The sequence below is a fragment of the Nematostella vectensis genome, chromosome 13 (genome assembly GCF_932526225.1).
Source record: "Nematostella vectensis chromosome 13, jaNemVect1.1, whole genome shotgun sequence".
Lineage (NCBI taxonomy): Eukaryota > Metazoa > Cnidaria > Anthozoa > Actiniaria > Edwardsiidae > Nematostella > Nematostella vectensis.
The window spans coordinates 2,203,054-2,226,337 of record NC_064046.1 but is presented as its reverse complement, the minus strand read 5'-3'; the positions used below and the strand labels follow the sequence as shown (position 1 = coordinate 2,226,337).

Genomic DNA, 23,284 nt, shown 5'->3' with positions numbered 1-23,284 from the left:
ATGCTCCTCTGACCACAGGGATCTCAAATCCAGTTTGTAAAAATGTCCATAAAGATACTTTGGTTGTTTGATTATTTGAAATGAAAAAATATCTAAATATAATTTCCATTTAACATTGTACGGCCCGTGCGTTTACACTCGGGAATTTCAGTTTACCCAATTAATCGACGTGCACGAAAATCTCGGTATCCCTGTGTTTGTGTGTTTTGGCTCATGAGCCCGCGTTTCCCGAACAGCGTGACCATTTCAAACCAAAATGGCGGCCAAACAAGGAACACTAGAAGAATTGTCTGAACATTCTCCCCCGATAAAGCGCGGAAAAACTAGCGAAGAAAGCCAAAACGATGCCTCTTTGCCTTGCCAAGATGCCCAAACAACAAATAGCACGAATATGTCACAGTTCTGCGAGCAAAGAGGGAACTGGGTCGCGTACTATCACTGGGTGAGTGGGTACTATTTTTATACCAACGTGAAAACGCAAGTCACACAATGGGAAGTTCCTGCATATTGGAACAACCTCCCTCCCGTATACAACCCATGGAGCCACAGCTACCCCGTGAGCACGCCAAGTGAGCCAACACCTGATAGTGCAAGTAGCACGGTGGGCGAAAATAATCAAACAGACCAGGACGAAGATGAGGAAACGAACTCGTTCAAAATCACTGCTGAAGAGATAGCCAAGAACCTCGAGAAGTACAAGAAGAGGCCGGCAAAGCGGCAGGCAGATCCGGATGAGAAGAAGAAAGTCCACTGGATACCTGAAGGGGCTACTGAGTACAACATCTGGTATGATCGCTGGGTGGGCGAGCACTGGCATAAAGACACTATGGGAGCCGGTGGGTAGACCTTTGTCGCCGCTTGTTATTCAATAAATGTACCTGCCTTATCTTATTATCCTTATCATAATCACTAATGGCTGTTATTGAAACCGTTTTATTTTGTCTCAATTTAACCATAAAGCCCCCTATCTTTTTATAGTGCCTCTCTCTGATAAGTCTCCTTCTAGAGCAATTTTTTCGAAGTGTCTTGATGCCTGAGAGCCAAAATAGTAGCTACCCGGCGACTTTTATAATTTTGGAAAAATTAGCCATATGAATCATATCCATCAATTCAAATCCATGTAGTATTGTTAAAAACTTGGGAGCGATTCCGATGCAAGAACTGTTTGTTATTTAGAGTGATTCACAAAGGCTGGGCACACCATAACAAAGAAATTCGAGTCGACACTTGGAAAAATTTCAAGCGAAACTAACCTCACGGGAGCTATTGTCAATACACTACACACCCGACAGGTTTTGCATTTCTTTTAAAATCATCCAAGAAACAATATTTGTGAATATATAAACATGTATCACTAAGAACTTGAAAACGACCTTGATTCACAAAACAGTCATAATGTAGATTCGCAAAGAACTCAAATCGGGATGAATGAGGGAATACGAACCTCACAGGAACGATTGTCAGAAAACTACATACCCAACAGGTTTATTATCTCTAAAATGTTTACTAGTCTCAAAGCATGTAGTATTGCTAACAACGTTTTAGAGGCGATCTTAAATCGCTCTTAAGGTCGCTTACGCGTTAATCAACAGATCACAACTTGAGCGCATCATCAATTTTAAACTTACACAGAAGCGTCAATGTTTTTGCGATTGCTCTAGATTTTTTACCAAAGACAACTCAATGTATGGAGATTGCACACAATTAAAAGTTGTATTTGTATTATCAATATATGTATATATGTATTATCAATATAGTATATATGTTTTGCATTATTTGAGACTGACACAAAATTGAGGGTTAGCTTTTTGACGATATTGCTAAAATCAGTTCAATATGTGGTGATATAGCCTCTGTGAAGGTTAGAAAAAAATCTGTGGATGAGAAAAAAAATTAGATCTATATTTAGAATTTCGACCCTAAAAATTGAAGGTGAAGTTCAGCCTGTTCGAAAAGCATTCATGTCAGCCTTTACTACCCGAGTTTTTGCAAATATAACCGCCAATTGTGTACAATGACTCATACCAAATTTGGTTTGGCTATGATCAATAGGAAGAAAGTTGTAACATTTTGAATAAAACTATCTTTTAGAACATTTTTCCGAAAAACTGATAAAAACACATTTTTCACAATATTTCGACAATCAACCGTGGAATTTTAGAGATATTTATCAATCTTAAAATTTGGTCCTTTAGACAACTTCTATGACCGACTACATTGCATAGAAGCGCTTTGTTGGGGCAAGTGAGGGACTATTTCGTGTTTTCATGGTATGCAAATCGAGAGCGTGTTGGAAATGCACACATCAGTCAGTGAAGTTAATTGTGTTCAATATAGGCAGTTGATATAATCTATCTTCAAACAGAAGTATCACCTGTATTGGAAGAAAGACTCTTTCAAAGTCTGACAGCATCAAAATAAAACAGTGCTGTTACAGTACTGTTAGCTATTCATGTAGTATTTGTGGCTTATTGTATGCAACAGAAGTATTAACTGTACTGAAGTCTGGCAGCATCAAAATAAAACAGTGCTGTTACAGTTCTGGTACTGTTAGCTATCCATGTAGTATTTGTGGCTTTTTCTATGCAATGCTGGGCAACATCATCAGATTAATTTTGAATACTGCATGCTCAATTAACCATCTCCATTTGATTTGGATTTGTGTCTTTGTATGCAAAATGTTGGAGGGGATCAAATTTATCATAAACAACAATGTTCAGTTGTTGGTGGTTAGTTTATCACAAAACAGCATTTTCACTTTGTGATGACCATGTAGTGTATAAGTGGTTCAATATGCTTCGAATGCATCATAAACAGCTGGGGTCACCCAGTCCGATCCCTGGCCTGTCTTTTTTATATGTATTCTCTGTTCCCAACATTTCCATAAGCAGTTCATGTCTTTAATCATTAAGGGTGTCACATATTTAATGCCTGAAAGAAAAGAGGGAACATTGGAACAAAAATGCACAAAAAAGACAACTTAAGGATACCTATCTTTACTAATATGCTCTGGGAACTACAACATTGGCTCTAAATAACTGTTTGATTTCACTTCATACTATGGAAACTAGTAGTTCCCAAATTGGCAGTTCAGTATGGAAACACAAAGACAAAATTTACTACTATATTAATTTTAATATATAAGATATGTCATTCTGATGATTGACAACTAAGAAAAATAGGTTTGTGATCAGAGAAAGATGTTTTTCTCACATGTAACAAACTTATCTGGAATATTTGTTTGCATATGGGCTACACATGTTCTATTATCTGTATTATATACATCTCTTAATTATCTGTAATTATGATTGCTAAGAAATTAAAGAAATTGTAGTCTTAGACAGCTATCAATGTCAGAGTCAATTTAACGAAACTCTCACTGGAAAGACCTACACATGTATTACTTTTGTGGAATTTTGATTCCTCAAATTAATCAATTCATCAGTGTTGCAGTAAACATGTGTGACCTAAAAATATTTTGTGGAATAAAATGGAAAACAGAAATGATAAGGCTTCACTTCTGTATACAGTTGAAGCTCTCGTAAGCGACCACCTTGGGAACTAAAAATTGTGGTCGTTAACGGAGCTGGTCTTTTACGAGAGCTTGCTCTCATAAGCGACCACTGGGCGTCAAAAACTTGAACAATAGGTGTTGGGCGCTGGAATCTAAAAGTTATCGTGATAAAAACAACGCTGTAATATTTTCGTTTATTGCTTGATTTTAAAACTAGGTATTTCACTCATCATGAGAGTGACTTCTTTTATTAAATAGCAATTAAATTTACGCAAAGTAGCTTGTTATGCTCGCTTATATCGACGACTCAAGCTTTTCGTCATGAGAATATCTTCTGCATCTAAGACGATCGCATGTCGTCTTTTGTTAGCCAATTTCTAAAGCGTGCAACAAACAAGTGGATGGCTATTGTAACTGGAAAAAGGATATATCGTGGAGCTGGCAATGGACTAGAGATTCCTTGCATTTACACATTTTTTGGAGACAAAGAAATGTCAATCTCATTAGAAGTTAGAAAGTTGAAATTATGAAATTCTTGAATGGTTGCCTACTGGAAAGGCAGCTTTTGTGAAACATCACCAACATTTCCGCTTTATATGTGATTTCAGCATGTATTGAATATGATGTTTATCAGGTGTTGACTGATGTTGGAAAGACAAAAATCATTGTGGTCGCTTACGAGAGCTTAAAAATAAAAGAAAATCTCAGTTGGTGTTTTAAAATTGTGGTCGTTAACAAGGCTGGTTTCACCGATAAGTTGGTCGCTTATGAGAGCTTAGAATTACAGAGTTTGTGTGACAATTCACTGTGATTCGTGATCGTGGTCGTTTTCGAGGCTGGTCCCTTACAAGAGCTGTCGCTCAGAGAGCTTCGACTGTATAAGTTATATTTGTTGTATTTCTCTCCCTGAACCTGCCAATATTGTCCTTGTGATTAATGACTGCCATCTTGATCTTGTTTCTTATGCGTGCTGGCGCATGCGCAATTGCAACCGCGTAAAGCAGACTGGTCACACTTCAAGGTGTGACCAGAAACGCTTGCGCGCCTTGTTTGTCCCTCGAAGCCCGCATTTCATTGATTAGAGGTGCTGTCTCCGCTCCGTTTCAGGTGACCTCGCTAAGGTAGCAATTACTAGTTTTCTGATATGTAACCACTGACTGAATTACTAACCCTGCGGAATGTGCCCCAGGGTGCTGGGCACTAGTGACAAAACTGTGTTATGCTCCCATCCTGTGGGGAAACTTCAAGAAAAATACTTTATATCTCTGGGGTTCCCCAGGGGTGCCCCAGGAGTCGACCCCTGTCAAGCATATGATAATTGCATTAAAGAAAACACTGGCACTGTTTTAATTGGGATTCAGTGGCTCTCTATTATAGGAGTGTAAACAAGCATGGGCTTCACAACATATTTAGGTTAAAGTGGGATTATGAAGTTAAAATGTATCAGAATGTAGGGGGGGTGTATATGGCTGAATTACAAAGTGTGTATTGTAAAGTTTGTCATGTAACTTAACATTAGGTCCACTGATTTTGACCTTATGCAATAACAACTGTAAATTTATTATTTATCCCTAGAGGAGTCTGAAACTCGGTGTTGCCTAGCAACAGATGCTGGTTTCACCAAGGCGACTATCTTAGAGCAGAGCGGGAACAAGCACTACTACTGCATCTACTTTGCGAAGGGCTGCTGCCACCTGGGTGCAGAATGCGGCTTCATTCACTCCATTCCCACAGAAAAAGATGTGGGGAGGTGAGTCCTGCATACTGTTAACTTATTTATTTTAAGGGCCATGTGCATTATTTTTGAGTGCTGAGGGGGGAATCTTTTTCAAAGCATGACAACTATTTCAACATTCAGACTTCAGCTCTATGAATGACTTTATGAAGACAAATGTTCTGTAAATTAAAAAAAAGTCAAGCCTGACGAGTTAGAAATAAGCAAAAAAAAAGTCCAATAAAAAGTACAGCATGCATATTTTTATAATAATGGAGTAACTTATGGGTGCAAAAAGCCTTGTGTTCTGTCATCCTTTCTTTGTTTCGTGACAGGGCTGGGCGCTTATTAGAAGGAGGATGCTTATTTCAGTGATGCTTTATTTTTAATTCTTTTTACATTGATTTTTCAAGGTGTGAAAACAAAGCTTTTACCAATGTTACTATTTTAAAAATCAAACAAAAAAGGATGGAAATAAAAGTACAAGATAAGTTGTGAAAGTCAGTTGTGCACAAAATTTCCCACATTTACAGTAGGCAATTATTCAAACCCCTATTTTTAGTAAAAAAATTTTGCTGAGCAATTCTTTTCATCTGATGTAGGTTTGGTCTAGCACAAGATTGCTTTGGACGGGACAGACACCAAAATCATAAAGAAAACCTTGGGGGCGTGGGCGCCTTTGACAAGGAAAGCTGTACTTTGTATGTTGGTGGATTGACCCTCCACACCAAGCTTGAAGAGTGGCTCTGGGAAGAGTTTGGTGAATGGGGAGAAATTGAGGTACGGCTTGCAAGCTATAGTATAGAGTTTCTTCATATTTTTTTAATCATAGCATACATAGCATACATTTAATATCTTGCAGTAGTAAAGTCGCATAATATCATAATATATCATGCATTTAATCACAAATGAATGCCTTAAAGAAACAGTGTTTGTTAAACTTACACCACCTCCCTTGCGGGGGAGAACATTGAAAATAATGTTACAAGGATTTTCTCCTATTCAACAACAACAACAACAACAACCTTTTTTACCCCTTAGCTTAAACATACATTATTTTTAAGATACAGAATAAATATTTAAGGGTTACATGGCTTATAATAAAAAATACACTCTTTCTCAGTTTGAAAATTATCCTTTAGTCAATTTTATCAAAAGTTTTTTTTTTTTTGTTTTCTTAATAAACATGGCTTAATTTGTTGTGTAGGATATCCGAATCATACCAAAGAAGAACATTGCATTTGTGAGATACAAGAGCCGACTAAATGCTGAGTTTGCCAAGGTAAAAATGCTGTTATAAGTGGGGAAGGGGGGGGGGGGGGAAATTCGAGAAAAACAGACGGGGGTGCTCGACATCCAAATCAATTTTAACCCTAAGGGATAGCACTAAGGGCGTGGTTAACAACAATTCTTACCCCTAAGAGATAGCACATTGGGTGTGGTCGGAGGAATTTTAAACCTCCTTAAAAACAGTTGACTTGTGGTTTATTGTAAAATACGTTTCGAGCGATTGGGCCACCATTTAGCGTGAGAAACCCTAAAAGATAGCAGAATCGGAAAAATCCTCCTTCCCCGGCGTGAAAACCCCCTAAAAGATAGCAGAATCGGAAGAATCCTGGAACACCCCCTAAGAGATTGCAGTTGGTAAGAATTTTATACCCTAAAAGATAGGTCGAGTACCCCCGTCTACCTTTCTGGAGAGTACCCCCTCCCCCCCCCCCCACCTCCCGGGATTAAGTGAATAAGAGGTGGCAGAGTCTTAGAGGGAAGTCTGGGGCGGGGCTGTCAGGGTAAAAAGTGTGTTTCGCTAAAAGAGAATAAGGAAGCAACGATAAGATTCTTGTTTGTTTGTGGATAACGCTGTAGCAGAGTACTTAGTATATTATGGTCTCTGCCATCTCTAAGCTTGTGGTGTTATCAGAACCATACTAATTACGACTAGGGCGATTGTTCTCTGAGTGGGGCGATCGTTGACAATGTGATCGGGGCGAGAGTACTATGGGGCGATCGTTGTCAATGTGATCGTGGCGAGGGTACTTTGGGGCGATTGTTGGTAATGTGATCGGGGCGAGAGTACTTTGGGGCGATTGTTGTCAATGTGATCGGGGCGAGGGTACTTTGGGGCGATCGTTGTCAATGTGATCGTGGCGAGGGTACTTTGGGGCGATGGTTGTCAATGTGATCGTGGCGAGGATACTTTGGGGCGATCGTTGTCAATGTGATCGTGGCGAGGGTACTTTGGGGCGATTGTTGGTAATGTGATCGGGGCGAGAGTACTTTGGGGCGATCGTTGTCAATGTGATCGGGGCTAGAGTACTTTGGGGCGATCGTTGTCAATGTGATCGGGGCGACGGTACTTTGGGGCGATCGTTGTCAATGTGATCGGGGCGAAGGTTCTTTGGGGCGATCGTTGTCAATGTGATCGGGGCGAGGGTACTTTGGGGCGATCGTTGTCACCCTGTTGGTGCATCTCTGTACCCTTGGTCTACTAAAAGCTAAATATTACACTGCAAAAAATGCACTTTTAGAGATGAGTTAAGAATACTCATTTATTTGAGTAAATCGACATAACTCAAAATAACGAGTAACGGTAACTCAAGATACTGAGTAAAAGTGGTACTCAATTTATTGAGTTAGCTTAACTCAAGACGAAGTCTTCAATTAAGTAACGATAACTCAAAGTATTGAGTAACACTGGTACTCATTTATTTGAGTTAGCTTTACTCATATATGGGTAATTGAGTAGCGGTAACTCAAAATATTGCCTGACCATGGTACTCGTTTTTTTTAGTTATCTTAACCCAAATATGGGTAACATAAGATTCTCAGTCGGGCAAAGCGTTAAGGTGCTCAAAGTAGTCTAAGTCTCTGATCGACATCGCGAATAAATACTATTTTACAGCCATCAACAAGGCATACACTGGTTCATAGCTATGTATGAATCTGACATTAGCTAAGAACTTATTGAAGTAGCTTTTCCTAGTATTCCCCGCAAAGAGTACACGAGTATCGTTTTCTCGCGAAAAGCCACATCACGCGAAGGACGCGTATTAATAAAATTACATGATTGGGGAAGCCTCGCTATCAGCCTGTCAATACTCATCTCTGGATCTCCGTGTTTGATCTGCAGAGAAAATATGAACATAAGTTGGATCTTCTTTTTTACGTTTTACGTTTCGGGTTCTACAGAAAAAAAAATCCCTCTTAAACTGTTATTAAATAGGCCATTCCAGTTATAAGTTTGCGCGCGATAACCATAGAAACCTACCTCAACTACCAGAATGCAGCGCGCGCTTTTTTAAGCTTGCATCAAAGGAAGCGCGCGCTGCATGCCGGTAGTTGAGGTAGGTTTCCATGGTGAGTGTGCGCGCATTCTTATAGCTGGAGTGGCCTATTGCATAATGTCTGCGCATTTCTGTAAAAAGGCTCACACAGAAAAAAAAAACAAAGCAACGGATCAGTAGATCACACAAGTACAGTTACTGGAGATCGTCTTCAAATCCTGAGTCGCCTTGTCCCTTAATGTCAGGCGGACTATCAAAGGGCATCCTGTGGTGTCCGATGATGATATTTCTTGGGATAACTTCATCCGGGATTTTCACCTCCCATTTCAAGACCTTCTCCTACCCCTCCCCTCAAGTATTTACAGAACTTCAACTTTTCGAAATCCTCCGCTAGGCTCGAACCCGGTCTTGTTTCCTCGTTCCCGACTGACAACTTTCTGCTTAGAATGGGTGATACCGGGATGAGGTGCTTTCTTGGCGATCCTGGAGGGGGTATTCCATAAAGGTTTGAACTCAGGGACCCACTCTTGTGTATCCCTGTAGATAAATCTCCTGTAGATTTCCTTCTCACATCCACTCCACTCCTCGGCCTAAGCTTCTGATTGATAGCAGGTAATGACAGTTCCTCCTGTGGTGAGGTTTTGGTACATTCGCCCGAGATATAAATCAATGGAACTTCGTTTACGAGACTTGTAGACCTAACTCTTCGTTTATCGGGTTCGGTCAAGTAAATATCGGTAATTACACACGAGGAGGTGTCGAGATGTTTTCGGGTCGCACTCGGAAACCTTTCCTTCAGTTCCTTGTCGCTTCGATTGTATTGAAGAGTAGTTTTCAATTCTTGTTGCCGTTTCTGTAGTTTTTCCTTGTAACGGTCCATCTCTTGGCACTGTTTTCTGTTCGTACTGTCTAGGACACCCATCTTAGCCGTCATCTCTTGTCCCATGTGGTGATTCCTTGCCATCGCCTGCTTCATTGACACCGTGATGCTGTCTTCATTTCTCTTCAGCATCATGAACATGAATGTTTTCTCACACACAACGATCCTGTTTTGATGTCAACAATTTTTATCAAGTCCCTTTGTAGGATTTATCTGGTCCAGTGCGTACATGTTATTGAGTTGGCCGGGGGTGTATTGTTCGCATTGTAGCTTGCTGTTTGGGTATTATTAGCATGCCTCGTTAGATTTGTGATCGTAAACAATAGGTTTAATGAGCGCTATTGTGCATGATTGACCTCCACGATAGGAAACGAGCTGATGAAAAATACCATGCAGACAAAAATCCCTTACTGTCGAATCCGTTGTATCGCGACGCCGTATTTTCAAAACATCGATTTGTTTTTGTCTTCTGGGATTTTCTATTCCGCCAGTCAAATTATTATAAGCCAACCAGATTCTTGCCATCTCTCGCCTAGTACAGTCGCCTGGCTTTCTGGCGCGACACTGTCTGGTTTTCGTCCAGAGGATAGCCAGGGAAGGGCACAAAGCGAGATACTGCGGATTCGACAGTAATTAAATTTGATGACCGCTGTTTAAAAGGACTGTTGTACTTCGAAGTGTATATTTTAAAACATGTCTAACCAAGGAAGTTTAAACTCGAATATAAATGGAAAATTTGAGGTCAAAAGGAAAGACGAAGAATCCCATGTTTTTGTTATTTATCAACGTTAAATTGCAAACGGCGAATGGAAATTGCCAAATGGCAGTTGGGCTCCTTTCACTCTTCTGTCATCCCTCTTTATTTATACCATAATATTTTTACATCTAAAGCATAAGCTATAGTTTTATTCATTTAGCTGGAATCAGTTTACACCTGAAATTGTTGTTACGTTTCCTCTAAGAATCCAAATCCTTTGTCTAGTTTGTTAATAGCACGTAGTTGACTATTAACTTTGGTAAAGCTTTTGATTCTTTGGTTTGGTTGAGACAAGGGTTTGGAATTCCTGGGGTCACACAACAACGATTTAAACATAAACATTGAACACAGCTCTTTTTTATCATGATATAGGTCGCGATGGCTGATCAACGTCTTGGAGGCAGGCATTTGATGAACGTCCGCTGGGCAAATGATGACCCAAACCCCAAGGCCTTTATTGAGGTGGGTGGGTGGGTTGCCTGTGTATTCCCAGGCATTCTCACCTTTATTGAGGTGGGTGGGTTGCCTGTGTATTCCCAGTCATTCTCACCTTTATTGAGGTGGGTGGGTTGCCTGTGTATTCCCAGTCATTCTCACCTTTATTGAGGTGGATGAGTTGCCTGTGTATTCCCAGGCATTCTCACCTTTATTGAGGTGGGTGGGTTGCCTGTGTATTCCCAAGTATTCTTACCTTTATTGAGGTGGGTGGGTTGCCTGTGTATTCCCAGTCATTCTCACCTTTGTTGAGGTGGGTGGGTTGCCTGTGTATTCCCAGTCAATCTCACCTTTATTGAGGTGGGTGGGTTGCCTGTGTATTCCCAGTCATTTTCACCTTTATTGAGGTGGGTGGGTTGCCTGTGTATTCCCAGTCATTCTCACCTTTATTGAGGTGGGTGGGTTGCATGTGTATTCCCAGTCATTCTCACCTTTATTGAGGTGGGTGGTTTGCCTGTGTATTCCCAGTCATTCTCACCTTTATTGAGGTGGGTGGTTTGCCTGTGTATTCCCAGTCATTCTCACCTTTATTGAGGTGGGTGGGTTGCCTGTGTATTCCCAGTCATTCTCACCTTTATTGAGGTGGGTGGGTTGCCTGTGTATTTCCAGTCATTCTCACCTTTATTGAGGTGGGTGGGTTGCCTGTGTATTCTCATTCATTTTCACCTTTATTAAGGTGGGTGGGTTGCCTGTGTATTTCCAGTCATTCTTACCTTTATTGATGTGGGTAGTTTGCCAGACAGGGCTTTGTGTGGTTTGTAAGAGATGTGACGTCATAGGAAATTCGTCCCAGACACTAACCTACCTCACGGTGGTCCTAGGACAGGAAGCCCGCATAATAAAAATATTAGAAGAGGATACAGAGTGACTTACCAGCGGTTCAGTGCATTTTTCATACAATTCATTTCAAATATCGAACCCTGTATTACGTATTATCTGCTATCGATTGGCCAAAACAAGTAATGAAGCGAGGCTTTGTTTATTTGTCTAAAGAAATGCGGCACTCGCGGCTTTTTTTTCGTAGAGTTTTCATTTCCGTAGAGTTTTCATCATGCGGCCGGCCGCAGATTAATATTTTTTTTAGTGAAGCAAGAGTGCGCTTTGTGAATGGGACGGGCTGGAAAGCACAAGAGAAAGAAATCCCTCTCACTTGAGATACCAAGCCAGGAATCGAACGCGGTACATAGTGGTGAAAAGCCAGCGCGCTAACACACTTAGCCACCCGTGCTTCCAGACATAGTATCTAGGCGAGTTCGTCTATTTCTTATACGTGGAAGGACAATTATTTGCATGAAAAATCTTCTGTGGTGTTTTGCGTTTCCTGTGGAAAATGTCGTAACGACAACCGAAACATCACTCAAGCCCTTCTTATCTCACGGCCAACCACAGGTTACCTGTGGAAAATGTCGTAACCTCACCCGAAACATCACATCTCCCAAGCCCCTCTTGTCTCACGGCCAACCACAGATCCCATACAGACGCCTGGACTAAGCAGATACCCTTACAATATATTTTTGCTTTTTCTTTCAGGATTTAAAAAGAGCCAAGAATAAGATGATGCAGGCGATAGATGAACGAGGACTGCTTCAGGAGCTTGCATCTAAGCCGAAGCCCATAGAAAGCACAGGCCCAACAGCCCTTTACCCCAAAACAGACTGCCAGTACCCGGACCAACAGCCTGTCGCATTACCCGAGGACCCCGAGCCAAATAGTGGAATTGGGCCCTTGACTAAGGAACAAATAGAGCAGGTAAAGCCAGTGGTGGGTTTACTATGATACAGATTTTTCTGGGGGGGGTGGTGTACTTATAGACGCCCTTTGTTTTGATTAAGCCTCCTAAGAATGGTCTGCTTAGTTGGAAACTACTCTTAAACTCCACAGAAACGGTTATATCCCTATAAACGTACCGAATTTTATTATGTGGGGTACACTACTTTAACTTCAAATTGTTTGATTTTTTTTTTTAAATCTGCTTGAGAAGGAGTACATTCAACAAAGTATAGATCACGTCTTCCATTGCACTAGGCTACTCGTATTTAGAAAACGACGGCGAAAATTTAAGGATCGAGTAAGAACTCTAAAAATAATGTTGTCGTGTAATAGGTAATACTCACTCGTACTAATTACCTATCTAAACTTTAACTAAAAGCTTTTTGAATACCTACCTAATACATTAACTAAATAAGGTGACAAATACTAGCTCAATTCCTGTAATGTCTTAAAGCCGCATTGTCACCAGTTTACTTCCGGAGGTCCGACGGAAACCTCAACCGTTAAAAGACAAAAGAATCTATTCGAATCCGAGATGTTAAACAGGCCATCCGCTCTAAATTAGCAGTCACATCCTCAGAGAAACTTCCAATAGACACACTGCTTTCTATATTTTGAAATATTTTTCGTGTTTGCCGTTAAAAATCATCGGAGATTCTTACGTAATCGACCGGAAGTAAACTTGTGACAATGCGGCTTTAATTAAGGACAGCTCGTCTACGATCAGGAGCGGGTCCCAGTCCCTTTCTGGTCCCTTGATCCGCCTCCGACGCTCGATATAGGGGGGTTCTATCACTGAAACTAACTCCCCCCGTGTGTGTATTGTTAGTAAGCGGTCATAATACATTTCTGCCGATGGAATGTAACGAGAGGCAGAAATGTTTATTTTGTGAAGAGACTGCATTATGCCATTCAGCAGAGATTACTGCTCGCTGGCTATCGCTGGCTACGTATCCAAATTCCAACAGGAGTTCTCCTGAACTGTGTTTGTTGTAAAGTGTTATGAAATGGAGGCAAAATCTTAGAGTTTATTGCGGTGGCTCCTATACGTCAATTCCATTTAGGTTAATGTAGTGCAGCTTACAGTGTGGGCCCTTCCGTTTTCGTGTCCTTATCCGAGAAGACTGGAAACAGGATAAATTCAACTTCATCAAACTTGTGACACAAATTCGAATCAAGGCATGAACTCGAAAAAAAACCCAGTCAGGATTCCAGGATTCAAACAGGCCACGCCCTAGTCTTAATAATCTATTTATTCTTTTAACTTGTTTTGCAGATCAAAGCTGTGGAAAATGCCTACGAAGACTGCACACGTCTAGACGAGGCTCTTAAAAGAATGGAAGCCCTTCATGGTTCAACCATTACTGCCCCAACCAGTGACACTACTACTACTACTTCGGCAGAGAACTCAACTGCAGCAGTAACATCAACTGATAGCAGTACTGCTGCCTTCTACTCTGCTATCGGTACTCTGAACGCTGCAAACGAATCAATAGATACTGACGCTGCACCCAATTCAACTAGGGTCGAGTCAGGCAAAATTCACATAGAAATTGCTCCCGAGACAGACACTTCTTATGCAGCGAATGCTCCTGTCCAGTCTTCCAACGATACCCATTCTACCTCTGGAGGAGCATTCAGTGGTACATATGCTACGGAAGGGACTACCTATGAATCGTATACAAAGGACTCATTGACGGCCGTTGTTACAGGTCCGTATGTAGGAGTACAAGGCGAAGCTGCGCATCAATCTGTGGAGGATTCAACAGGGGTTCAGCAATCAGGCCTGGGCAATCATATTGGTGCTCACACAGGAGATAGTTACCATCTCACTCAGACCTCTTCTTATGTTAATGAACCTTACATAGCAAGTGGACAAGCGGTTACTAGGGATCCATATAGGTGAATGTAGTCGTACAGAACAAGGTCAAATAGGCAATGAATTAATAGAATAGGGACCCGTAAAGGACAAGTTCTTTACCTTGTGTCTCAAAGTTGGACTTGGGTGAATAGAGATGTAGTAAAGGAAAGTTATCGAACCAGAAAGATCAGTCATGTCGCCCTTGTCATATCATTTCTTTAAAAAAGAGGTCTTCTCACGTGCATTCTGTAAGATAGCCATCCTAAAAAAAGCAAATATAATATTTGTTAATTGCTTGTTAAGTGTAATTTTTGCTCGCCAGTAGACTCCATTACAAACAACATCACTACCAAACATTGCAATCAACATCAATCATGGTTAAAATTGTTATCATCTCTCAGGCTAAGTTCAAACGTCGTTTTATCCATGAGCCGTATTCAATGCAAATGCATGCAAATGAATCGAGTCGATTGTTTCATCTTATTTGCATGCATTTGCATTGAATACGGCTCATGGATAATACGACATTTGAACTTAGCCTCATCTTCATTAAAAAGCATCAGCAGTAAATTATTTACTATCGACAAACCTAAGTGATATTGGCTATATTGTCTGAATGTTGACAATATGTCATCGGGTTGTCGGTCCTGTTGTCTGGATGTTGACAATATGTCATCGGGTTGTCGATCCTGTTGTCTGGATGTTGACAATATGTCATCGGGTTGTCGATCCTGTTGTCTGGATGTTGACAATATGTCATCGGGTTGTCAGTCCTGTTGTCTGGATGTTGACAATATGTCATCGGGTTGTCGGTCCTGTTGTCTGGATGTTGACAATATGTCATCGGGTTGTCGGTCCTGTTGTCTGGATGTTGACAATATGTCATCGGGTTGTCGATCCTGTTGTCTGGATGTTGACAATATGTCATCGGGTTGTCGATCCTGTTGTCTGGATGTTGACAATATGTCATCGGGTGTCGATCCTGTTGTCTGGATGTTGACAATATGTCATCGGGTTGTCGGTCCTGTTGTCTGGATGTTGACAATATGTCATCGGGTTGTCGGTCCTGTTGTCTGGATGTTGACAATATGTCATCGGGTTGTCGGTCCTGTTGTCTGGATGTTGACAATATGTCATCGGGTTGTCGGTCCTGTTGTCTGAATGTTGACAATATGTCATCGGGTTGTCGATCCTGTTGTCTGGATGTTGACAATATGTCATCGGGTTGTCGATCCTGTCGTCTGAATGTTGACAATATGTCATCGGGTTGTCGATCCTGTTGTCTGAATGTTGACAATATGTCATCGGGTTGTCGATCCTGTTGTCTGGATGTTGACAATATGTCATCGGGTTGTCGGTCCTGTTGTCTGGATGTTGACAATATGTCATCGGGTTGTCGGTCCTGTTGTCTGGATGTTGACAATATGTCATCGGGTTGTCGGTCCTGTTGTCTGGATGTTGACAATATGTCATCGGGTTGTCGGTCCTGTTGTCTGGATGTTGACAATATGTCATCGGGTTGTCGATCCTGTTGTCTGGATGTTGACAATATGTCATCGGGTTGTCGATCCTGTTGTCTGGATGTTGACAATGTCATCGGGTTGTCGGTCCTGTTGTCTGGATGTTGACAATGTCATCGGGTTGTCGATCCTGTTGTCTGGATGTTGACAATATGTCATCGGGTTGTCGATCCTGTTGTCTGGATGTTGACAATATGTCATCGGGTTGTCGATCCTGTTGTCTGGATGTTGACAATATGTCATCGGGTTGTCGATCCTGTTGTCTGGATGTTGACAATATGTCATCGGGTTGTCGGTCCTGTTGTCTGGATGTTGACAATATGTCATCGGGTTGTCGATCCTGTTGTCTGAATGTTGACAATATGTCATCGGGTTGTCGATCCTGTTGTCTGGATGTTGACAATGTCATCGGGTTGTCGGTCCTGTTGTCTGGATGTTGACAATGTCATCGGGTTGTCGATCCTGTTGTCTGGATGTTGACAATATGTCATCGGGTTGTCGATCCTGTTGTCTGGATGTTGACAATGTCATCGGGTTGTCGGTCCTGTTGTCTGGATGTTGACAATGTCATCGGGTTGTCGATCCTGTTGTCTGGATGTTGACAATGTCATCGGGTTGTCGGTCCTGTTGTCTGGATGTTGACAATGTCATCGGGTTGTCGATCCTGTTGTCTGGATGTTGCTGTTAAGCAGGGGCTGCCACTCTGCTACTGTTAACTCCAGAATCTAACCCTGAAACGATACAAATACAATCAGGGATTATTGCAACTTCCTAAAACGTACAAAAGAAGTATACAAGGTCAAGCAAGCCGAGAATAATGATGAATTTTCAAGGATCACTGCGACAAAGCTGTCAAGGGAATTACTAAGCGGCCAAACCTCACTTAATTACTGTTTTTATTCAATGTTGGAAGAGAAATTATGCAAAGAAATCTCAAAATTACAATCTAAATCCAAAGTTTTATACTACATGTACCAAATTTAATCGGAAATATCGCAAATCTTCAAATCAGCTGATGCGAATGGATGCTTTTTCATACTCGTTTTTTTTTTTTCGAGGATGACAAAATGGCGGCTGTCGAAGCACTCTTTCACTCAGTCAGGTAAATGTCCAGGAGAACCATCGGTCGAGGATTGGATTCTTTAGGCTAGCTTTCTGTCTTTCCTGAAATACCGTATTGCTTAGTTAATGCCTACAGGAACGCGACGAACATGTTAAAGGTAGAAGCTTTCGTAATCGCGCTAGGAACAGATGCTCAATGATGCGCTCATCAAAATTACTAAATAATGCGAAAATAACACTAAATTTGTAACTACATCTCACACCCACAACCCCTACTTGAGAGTTGTATTAGGAAAGACTATCACCCTGGTCCGTATGTAGGGAGAAAATCTTGAAGTAAGCCTTTCATCTCGGGCTGTATTACTTTACGGGTGAAAAACCCATGCGAGAAGAGATGGACGACGTTCTATAGACAGACACCCACCCTTGAAATATTTCCTTTCATTCCTTTGTGGAATTTAGCAACATTTTAGGTTGATCATCAAACAAACGCTCGGTGTATCTTTATACTTAGGATTCAATGATCTTCAGATTCAAAGAGGTTTACAAATCCTACAACAGACCCTATACTGGTATCAATTATTTTTTCCAAGAATAATAGAGGTCATACCATATCACCTGGCAAAAATAGGTTTGTAATTATGTAATAAGGTCAGTGCAGACAGCGGCAAGGTTGTTGGCGTGAAGAGTCAGTATTGATGACGCCGCTTGTGCACCGTGTAGGAGGAGTGCTGCGAATTATTTGTTAACTTGGGTTGATGTTGGCGCCGTTTCCACGTGGCTATTTTTTTTAGGAATATCGATTCTCTGGTATTTCCCACATCATGGAGTTCCGGGATTACGGTAAACGGCAAGCAAAACTTTTAAGAAATCAAAAAAGATTACTTACCCGCGATGTTAACGATAATGTAAGACAATCCGCTTTTTCATTTAAAAATCCTTGAAACATGACGGGTACAAAGTGGGGCGTCAATTTTCCAAGAAATCGCTCTCTCAAAACCAAGAAAAGGCGGAAATACATCTGAGGCAGGAAAAGCATATAAAATAATTGGAACGAATAACACATTATTACAAGCAGAAGAACACGCGTTGTCGAACAACAGGGTTTCAAGAACGTTTGTTGTGGAGAGACTTGCCTGTCTGAAGCTGTAGAGTTAAAGGTTTCAAAAGGCAGCATCAGCGACTATAAAAGTTAAATGTGCAAAAGACATACCAAAAGTCCTTATTATCAGATTTAAGGTGTCATATTTTTGTATAAAAGTGCGCCAATGGTAACGTTACGAGGCTAATTAAATCTGAGAAGAGGCCAGTCTACAAATGCAAGCAAGAATGGTTTTCGGTTCAGGTTGAGCAAAGTACAATATGCTGCTGCTGCTACTGGGCGATAAAAAGGTTTTTAAGTTGACACGTGGCTAACAGCCTTATTGATAACGTTCCTCGCTTTGTTAACTGCCCTAAATTGTACTGATAATAGAAGAATACACATGGTGGTAACGTAACCGTTTCTAGTGGCGACCTGAAACTAGTCGCCCGAGATGTTGGTTTGCCTTGTGATGGGGTTCTAGAGTTCCTGTACAATCAGGAAATAATTTGGTGCCCTTCCCCTAAAATGAAAAAAGGCCCTTATTCTTGTGTCATTGTCTAGTGTTAAAAGTCATTGAAAGAATGACTAAAGAATTGTAAGAATATGGCAACAAAATATCGAAGGTAAAAGGCATTGAAACAAACGTTTTATCAAGTGTAGAAAATACATTGTCTGCACTTCAGTTGTCACCTGGTAAGACACGGAAACCGCATTGTGATCGGTCAAAAGGATCAAGATAGTTGGTATACTTTGTTGTTATCCCCTTAAGGCAGATGTAATAAAAGTCTAGCCTTTCAGCACGTCTTTTGGATCTTGGTTTAAATGTCGTACTGCATGTTCCGTTTTACAAACCAAAACATACATGGATCAAATGTCTGGTCAAGTTAGCGCTCATATAAATCAATGTTTATGCGTCCAACTCGGGTTTACATGAGCTGTGTATTGGAAGCGAGAGGGGGATAAAAAGCTATGTACCGATCCCCCTCCCCCTTGAGAAAAAGAATCAGAAAAAACACTGACAATACAAATTAAGCCAGGCGCAGTTATTATCACTTAACATTTTACCAAGTGTTGGCAACGTGCCCTCCCCGATCACAACAACCTGTTTTCCAGCGCAGGTTAGCAGGACCGAGCGGTAAAAGGAATTAGCAAGTCAGAGTTCACATTCCAAACCTGGAAAATTGACCTTGGCTGTTCGACTAGATCTAGAGAGCTTTTCTCCAAAACATTTACTTTACCAGCAGACACTGTCGTTAAACTGCTACAAATGAAGAATTGTCTGCTTCGACAGTTTTCTTTAGAGTTTCTGCCATTTATATTTATTTCTGGGACATTTTATTGCAACATTTGCAAAGGAAAAATCGAAACACTTTCGAAGGTTTTGTTTTGGCGGGAACACAGGGTGCGGCGTTTAAACATAGGTTTTGATTGGTTGTTAGCAAACAATCGCTCGATCGTGATTGGCCATGTACAGACAATGGCTAATTCGTTTTGCCGCTCTGTGGAGTAGGCAGACACTCGTGGGGCCTAGAGAGGCGCGGTCACTAAGAGCGACACGTAGGATGACCACCCATGTGTGTCATGCTCGTCTGGCTATACTAACTGATTAGTTACATTTTTATTCGTTTATATAATTACATGGCATTCAAAGTTTACATTCTTACTACGGCAAGTGACTATTACTACCGTGGAAAGAATTTCCTCATTGGCATATACCAAAATCCCTGCGCGCATAAAGCGCTAGCACTGTTCAAACAATTTACCCCAGGCTAGTTCGTTGACCACAGCACAAATGAAATGTTGGTGGCTTGTAGCATCATCCAATACAGTGCGCAAAGATCAAGGCATTCCCTAACAATGCTGGCGCTGTTTGTTAGGGACTTGATTTTATGTCGCCCAACTTGCTTTTGACACAGGTGCGGTTATAAGCTTTTGCGATTGGTTAGTAATCCCTCGTATGCCACTCTCCACGGGGATTGACTGCTCGTACATACACCGATTGAGAACCTGATACCAATTTACGCACTGACGACTTATTTCACAACAACAAAGGATGTACTCAAGAAATTTAAGCAGGGGTGGAACAAAAATGAACGCTTTAAGAGCTGAGCAGAGACGTGACGATGCTATAAAAAACCTCATACATCAAACCTCCTTTTGGAACCAACCGACCGTTTACCTTTTTACCAAACTCATGATTTGTGACAGCGATCAAGAACCTTATATCAAATTACGCACTGACGACTTATTTCACGATAACAAAGGATGTACTCAAGAAATTTTAGGAGGGGTAGAACAAAAATAAACCCTTTTGTTTAGAGAGCCGAGCACAGAGACGCGATAATAACCTCATACATCAAAGCTCCAGCCGACCTTTTTTTTTACCAAACTCATGATTTGTGACAGTGATCGGCTGCCAAGACAAACTTGCCTATTATACAATGAGGCGCCCCTTTTGCTTGTGTGCCCAAGGAGACACAAGACATGGCTACGTCTTTTACTATAATTCTTCGAAGTCCAATGCAACGGGATTGCTTGTTGGGTTAGCAAAAGAAGAACGTCTTAAACGAAGCCACTCGAAATACAGTCTCCCTGCTGGGCCTCAAAGGACCTAATGCATTGGGTAACATATGATGGTGGGACAACCTGTTTGTTATAAGTTCGTTGAGATATCGATTTGGCAATGATAGTGCTAAAATCCTGATAGTGCTACAATCCTTGTCTCAGAAGTGGAATGATTGGAATTTGTCACGCTTATCATCGATTTCTTAAAATGTATTCTCTTTATTCGCATACCCTAATGAAAGTTTTTCAATCTATTAATTATTCGAGCTTGAAGTAAAGATTTTGACGTCCCCAGCAAATACTTTTGGGATATCTATGCGCTATTTGGAATATTTTATTCAATTAATTTGAAATAAATGAAGGTGCGCTAGGATATTTGCAGACTATAATTTTGTAAAATATAAAATTTATTTGATGTTGCCAAAGAGACTGTCTATATATCGTGTCGATTGTCTTCATTTGCAAAAGCAGCCATCCCTCGGAGTATTTATCCGGAAAACACCGCTTTTTATGGCCAATTTAGGTAATAAATAAAGGCATAGAGACTAAAAAGATCATCGCCTAATAAGTATTTCCCAATTAAACAATAAATAACAAATCGACTAAAGAAAGCGATACATAGGCGGTTAATCTGTTGTAGAAAACACGAGAGCCTCGTCTCATTTCATTTTCAATGTACATCACAACAAGTGTTTATACATTTAGCATGGCGGTGCAAAAAAGCGGGTGTGGACCGTGTACGGACTACCATTTTTAGAAAATATTATTCCCACTCATGGTAGCCGGATTTCTTCAATCATTCGTCTATTCTATTACCATCACAAAGCTATTTAGGTATATGAAGCTTATTTGAAATATTTGAAGTATATGAAGCTTATTTGAAATATATAACAGGGCTTTTTTGAACGGTCAACCGTGGTAGACCGTTTATATAAAAATGAACTTCCTTTTTATCTTAGTAAAACGACGGTCAACCATCTGACATGAGCTCTCTCTCCAAAATGCAAATCCTCATTGAAACAAAACTAGTGTCAATTTATGAGCTTGAATCTCAAGTTGTTACTGTATTATTTTAGAGTTCGAATTTCTTTCGTAAGGCATTTCTTTAACAATTTTAAAATGGTTAGCCGTTGGTGTTAATCGTTGAGCCATATAAGCAAAAACAGAAGACGTAGTCTGCAGCCGTCGATTTTAGCGAATGCTCCACAGAAAAAGCATTGCATACACTTTGCTTGAACTCTTCAAGCATAACTGTGTGTCAAAGTGTCAGATATTTAGCAAAACTATTGTAAAACAGATGAATTTATTGAATTGACTTTCTCCCCGAGACAAGCTTGCGTGACTAAATTTGTAGTAAAAATCTCTCACGTAATAAATACTTCATAGGCGGTATTTCTTATACGAAGAAACAGATGAGAATTTACAATGAAAAATAGTCGTCTCTGAAGCTTCTGTCCATTTTTACGCGCGATCCTGGCACGATAATTGTATGTGTTTGACGTTTGCATAGTTGTATCGTCGTTGCGTTATCAACGATAGTGTTTCCTGTTCCAGGACCTGTCAATCACTTGCTCAGACAATCCTCAACAAAAGTGGGACACTTCCCATATACGAACAACCGCCAACCCTTCTCCCCCGATTAACATTGGTTATAGGCGATTTTTCAGCTCAAAACACAAGCAGTAGCAAGGCGATCATTTGCCCTCCAACATTGAGGAAGGGGGAGGGAAAGTGTCCCATTAGATTTGTAACAGATTGTAGACGGTAACGCGATGTATATAACGTCTGATAAAACGGTTTCATTTCAATACTGACTCCAATAAAGAAATCAAGTCCTAACCTCCATTAACAGCACCTATTTCGTGTAAGCTGGCACCTTCATAATCCATTGACCGCTTCAACGGTAACTTATAAATGAAAATAAATAAAATGCCACACTTATTTGCTCATTTACACGTAACCAATTCACCTTCTCCACTACTTCCCACAACTTCATTTATACGTTACCAATTCACCTTCACTACTTCCCACAACTTTTTGCGCGCTTGTTTCGCCAGACTTCGGTTTCACTCGCGCGTCGCAAAGAGTTGTGGGAAGGTGAATGAAGCACTTCTGGTAACATCAGAAGGATTCGTGTTACCGTACATAAAATATGTGAAGTACCATGTGGTTAATACTATGTTGCATCGGAAGTTGCAACATAGCATGAACAACCATCCTGCCTTGTATTGCTCAACAATGCTAGCGCTTTTGGTTTTTATAGCATTTGGGTTGTATTCAAAACTAAAGTTAACTTCAGCCATACATTATTTATAAAAGCGTTGAGAATATTTAAGGTCGGTTAACAAAACGGCCTATTTGCAAGAAAACTATAATAACCATCCGCGATTGAAGTTCGATATTTTATTAACGATATTTCATTGTAAGTAGCTCATTTGCTTGCTTCAATTAGCCGACGGCGGCGTGGCTGGCCTGTAGGTAGTAGTACTATTCAGGTTTTGCTTACTATATGATCCAGGGCCGTTTGTTTGAGAACTTTCAAACAAAACCAGCGACATACTAGGTCCGCTGCTAGCAAGGGTGCGGGGTATGGAAGAAATGAAATGACTCGCTAAATTGCACGAATTACAACCATGACATAACCGCCTGAAGAGGTTTGAAACACCTTTTCCTAGTGTAGAAAGGCCCTTAAAACTACATCGTCATCAAGCCTACTGATATCATTTGGCAAGGGAAACCCATGATTCTCAGGAAACGCAGGTAATTGGGAATAACAAT

The 23,284-nt window shown here is 40.8% G+C and overlaps 2 protein-coding genes across 2 annotated transcripts; one reads left to right on the top strand and one right to left on the bottom strand.

Annotated features, from left to right (window-relative positions):
• Nucleotides 1-222: 222 nt before the first annotated feature.
• LOC5508187 (pre-mRNA-splicing factor CWC2-like) lies at nucleotides 223-14,571 on the top strand. The gene is made up of 7 exons (XM_001628739.3): nucleotides 223-836; nucleotides 5,090-5,264; nucleotides 5,831-6,008; nucleotides 6,436-6,510; nucleotides 10,522-10,611; nucleotides 12,175-12,393; nucleotides 13,691-14,571. The coding sequence occupies exons 1-7, from the start codon at nucleotides 257-259 to the stop codon at nucleotides 14,318-14,320; spliced, it is 1,947 nt and encodes a 648-aa protein (XP_001628789.3). The 5' UTR covers nucleotides 223-256; the 3' UTR covers nucleotides 14,321-14,571.
• On the bottom strand, nucleotides 13,650-23,214 carry LOC5508169 (vicilin-like seed storage protein At2g18540). The gene is made up of 4 exons (XM_001628712.3): nucleotides 17,747-23,214; nucleotides 14,865-16,526; nucleotides 14,396-14,537; nucleotides 13,650-14,165 (listed from the first exon to the last, which is right to left on the bottom strand). The coding sequence occupies exon 2, from the start codon at nucleotides 15,870-15,872 to the stop codon at nucleotides 14,865-14,867; it is 1,008 nt and encodes a 335-aa protein (XP_001628762.3). The 5' UTR covers nucleotides 15,873-16,526; nucleotides 17,747-23,214; the 3' UTR covers nucleotides 13,650-14,165; nucleotides 14,396-14,537.
• Between the last annotated feature and the right edge of the window lie 70 nt (nucleotides 23,215-23,284).

Coding starts and splice junctions, on each gene's coding strand:
- LOC5508187 (XM_001628739.3), top strand. CDS start 257: ATGGCGGCCAAACAAGGAACACTAGAAGAATTGTCTGAACATTCTCCC. Junction 5,265..5,830: donor ACAGAAAAAGATGTGGGGAG/GTGAGTCCTGCA, acceptor CATCTGATGTAG/GTTTGGTCTAGCACAAGATT. Junction 6,009..6,435: donor GTGAATGGGGAGAAATTGAG/GTACGGCTTGCA, acceptor TTTGTTGTGTAG/GATATCCGAATCATACCAAA.
- LOC5508169 (XM_001628712.3), bottom strand. CDS start 15,872: ATGACATTGTCAACATCCAGACAACAGGATCGACAACCCGATGACATA.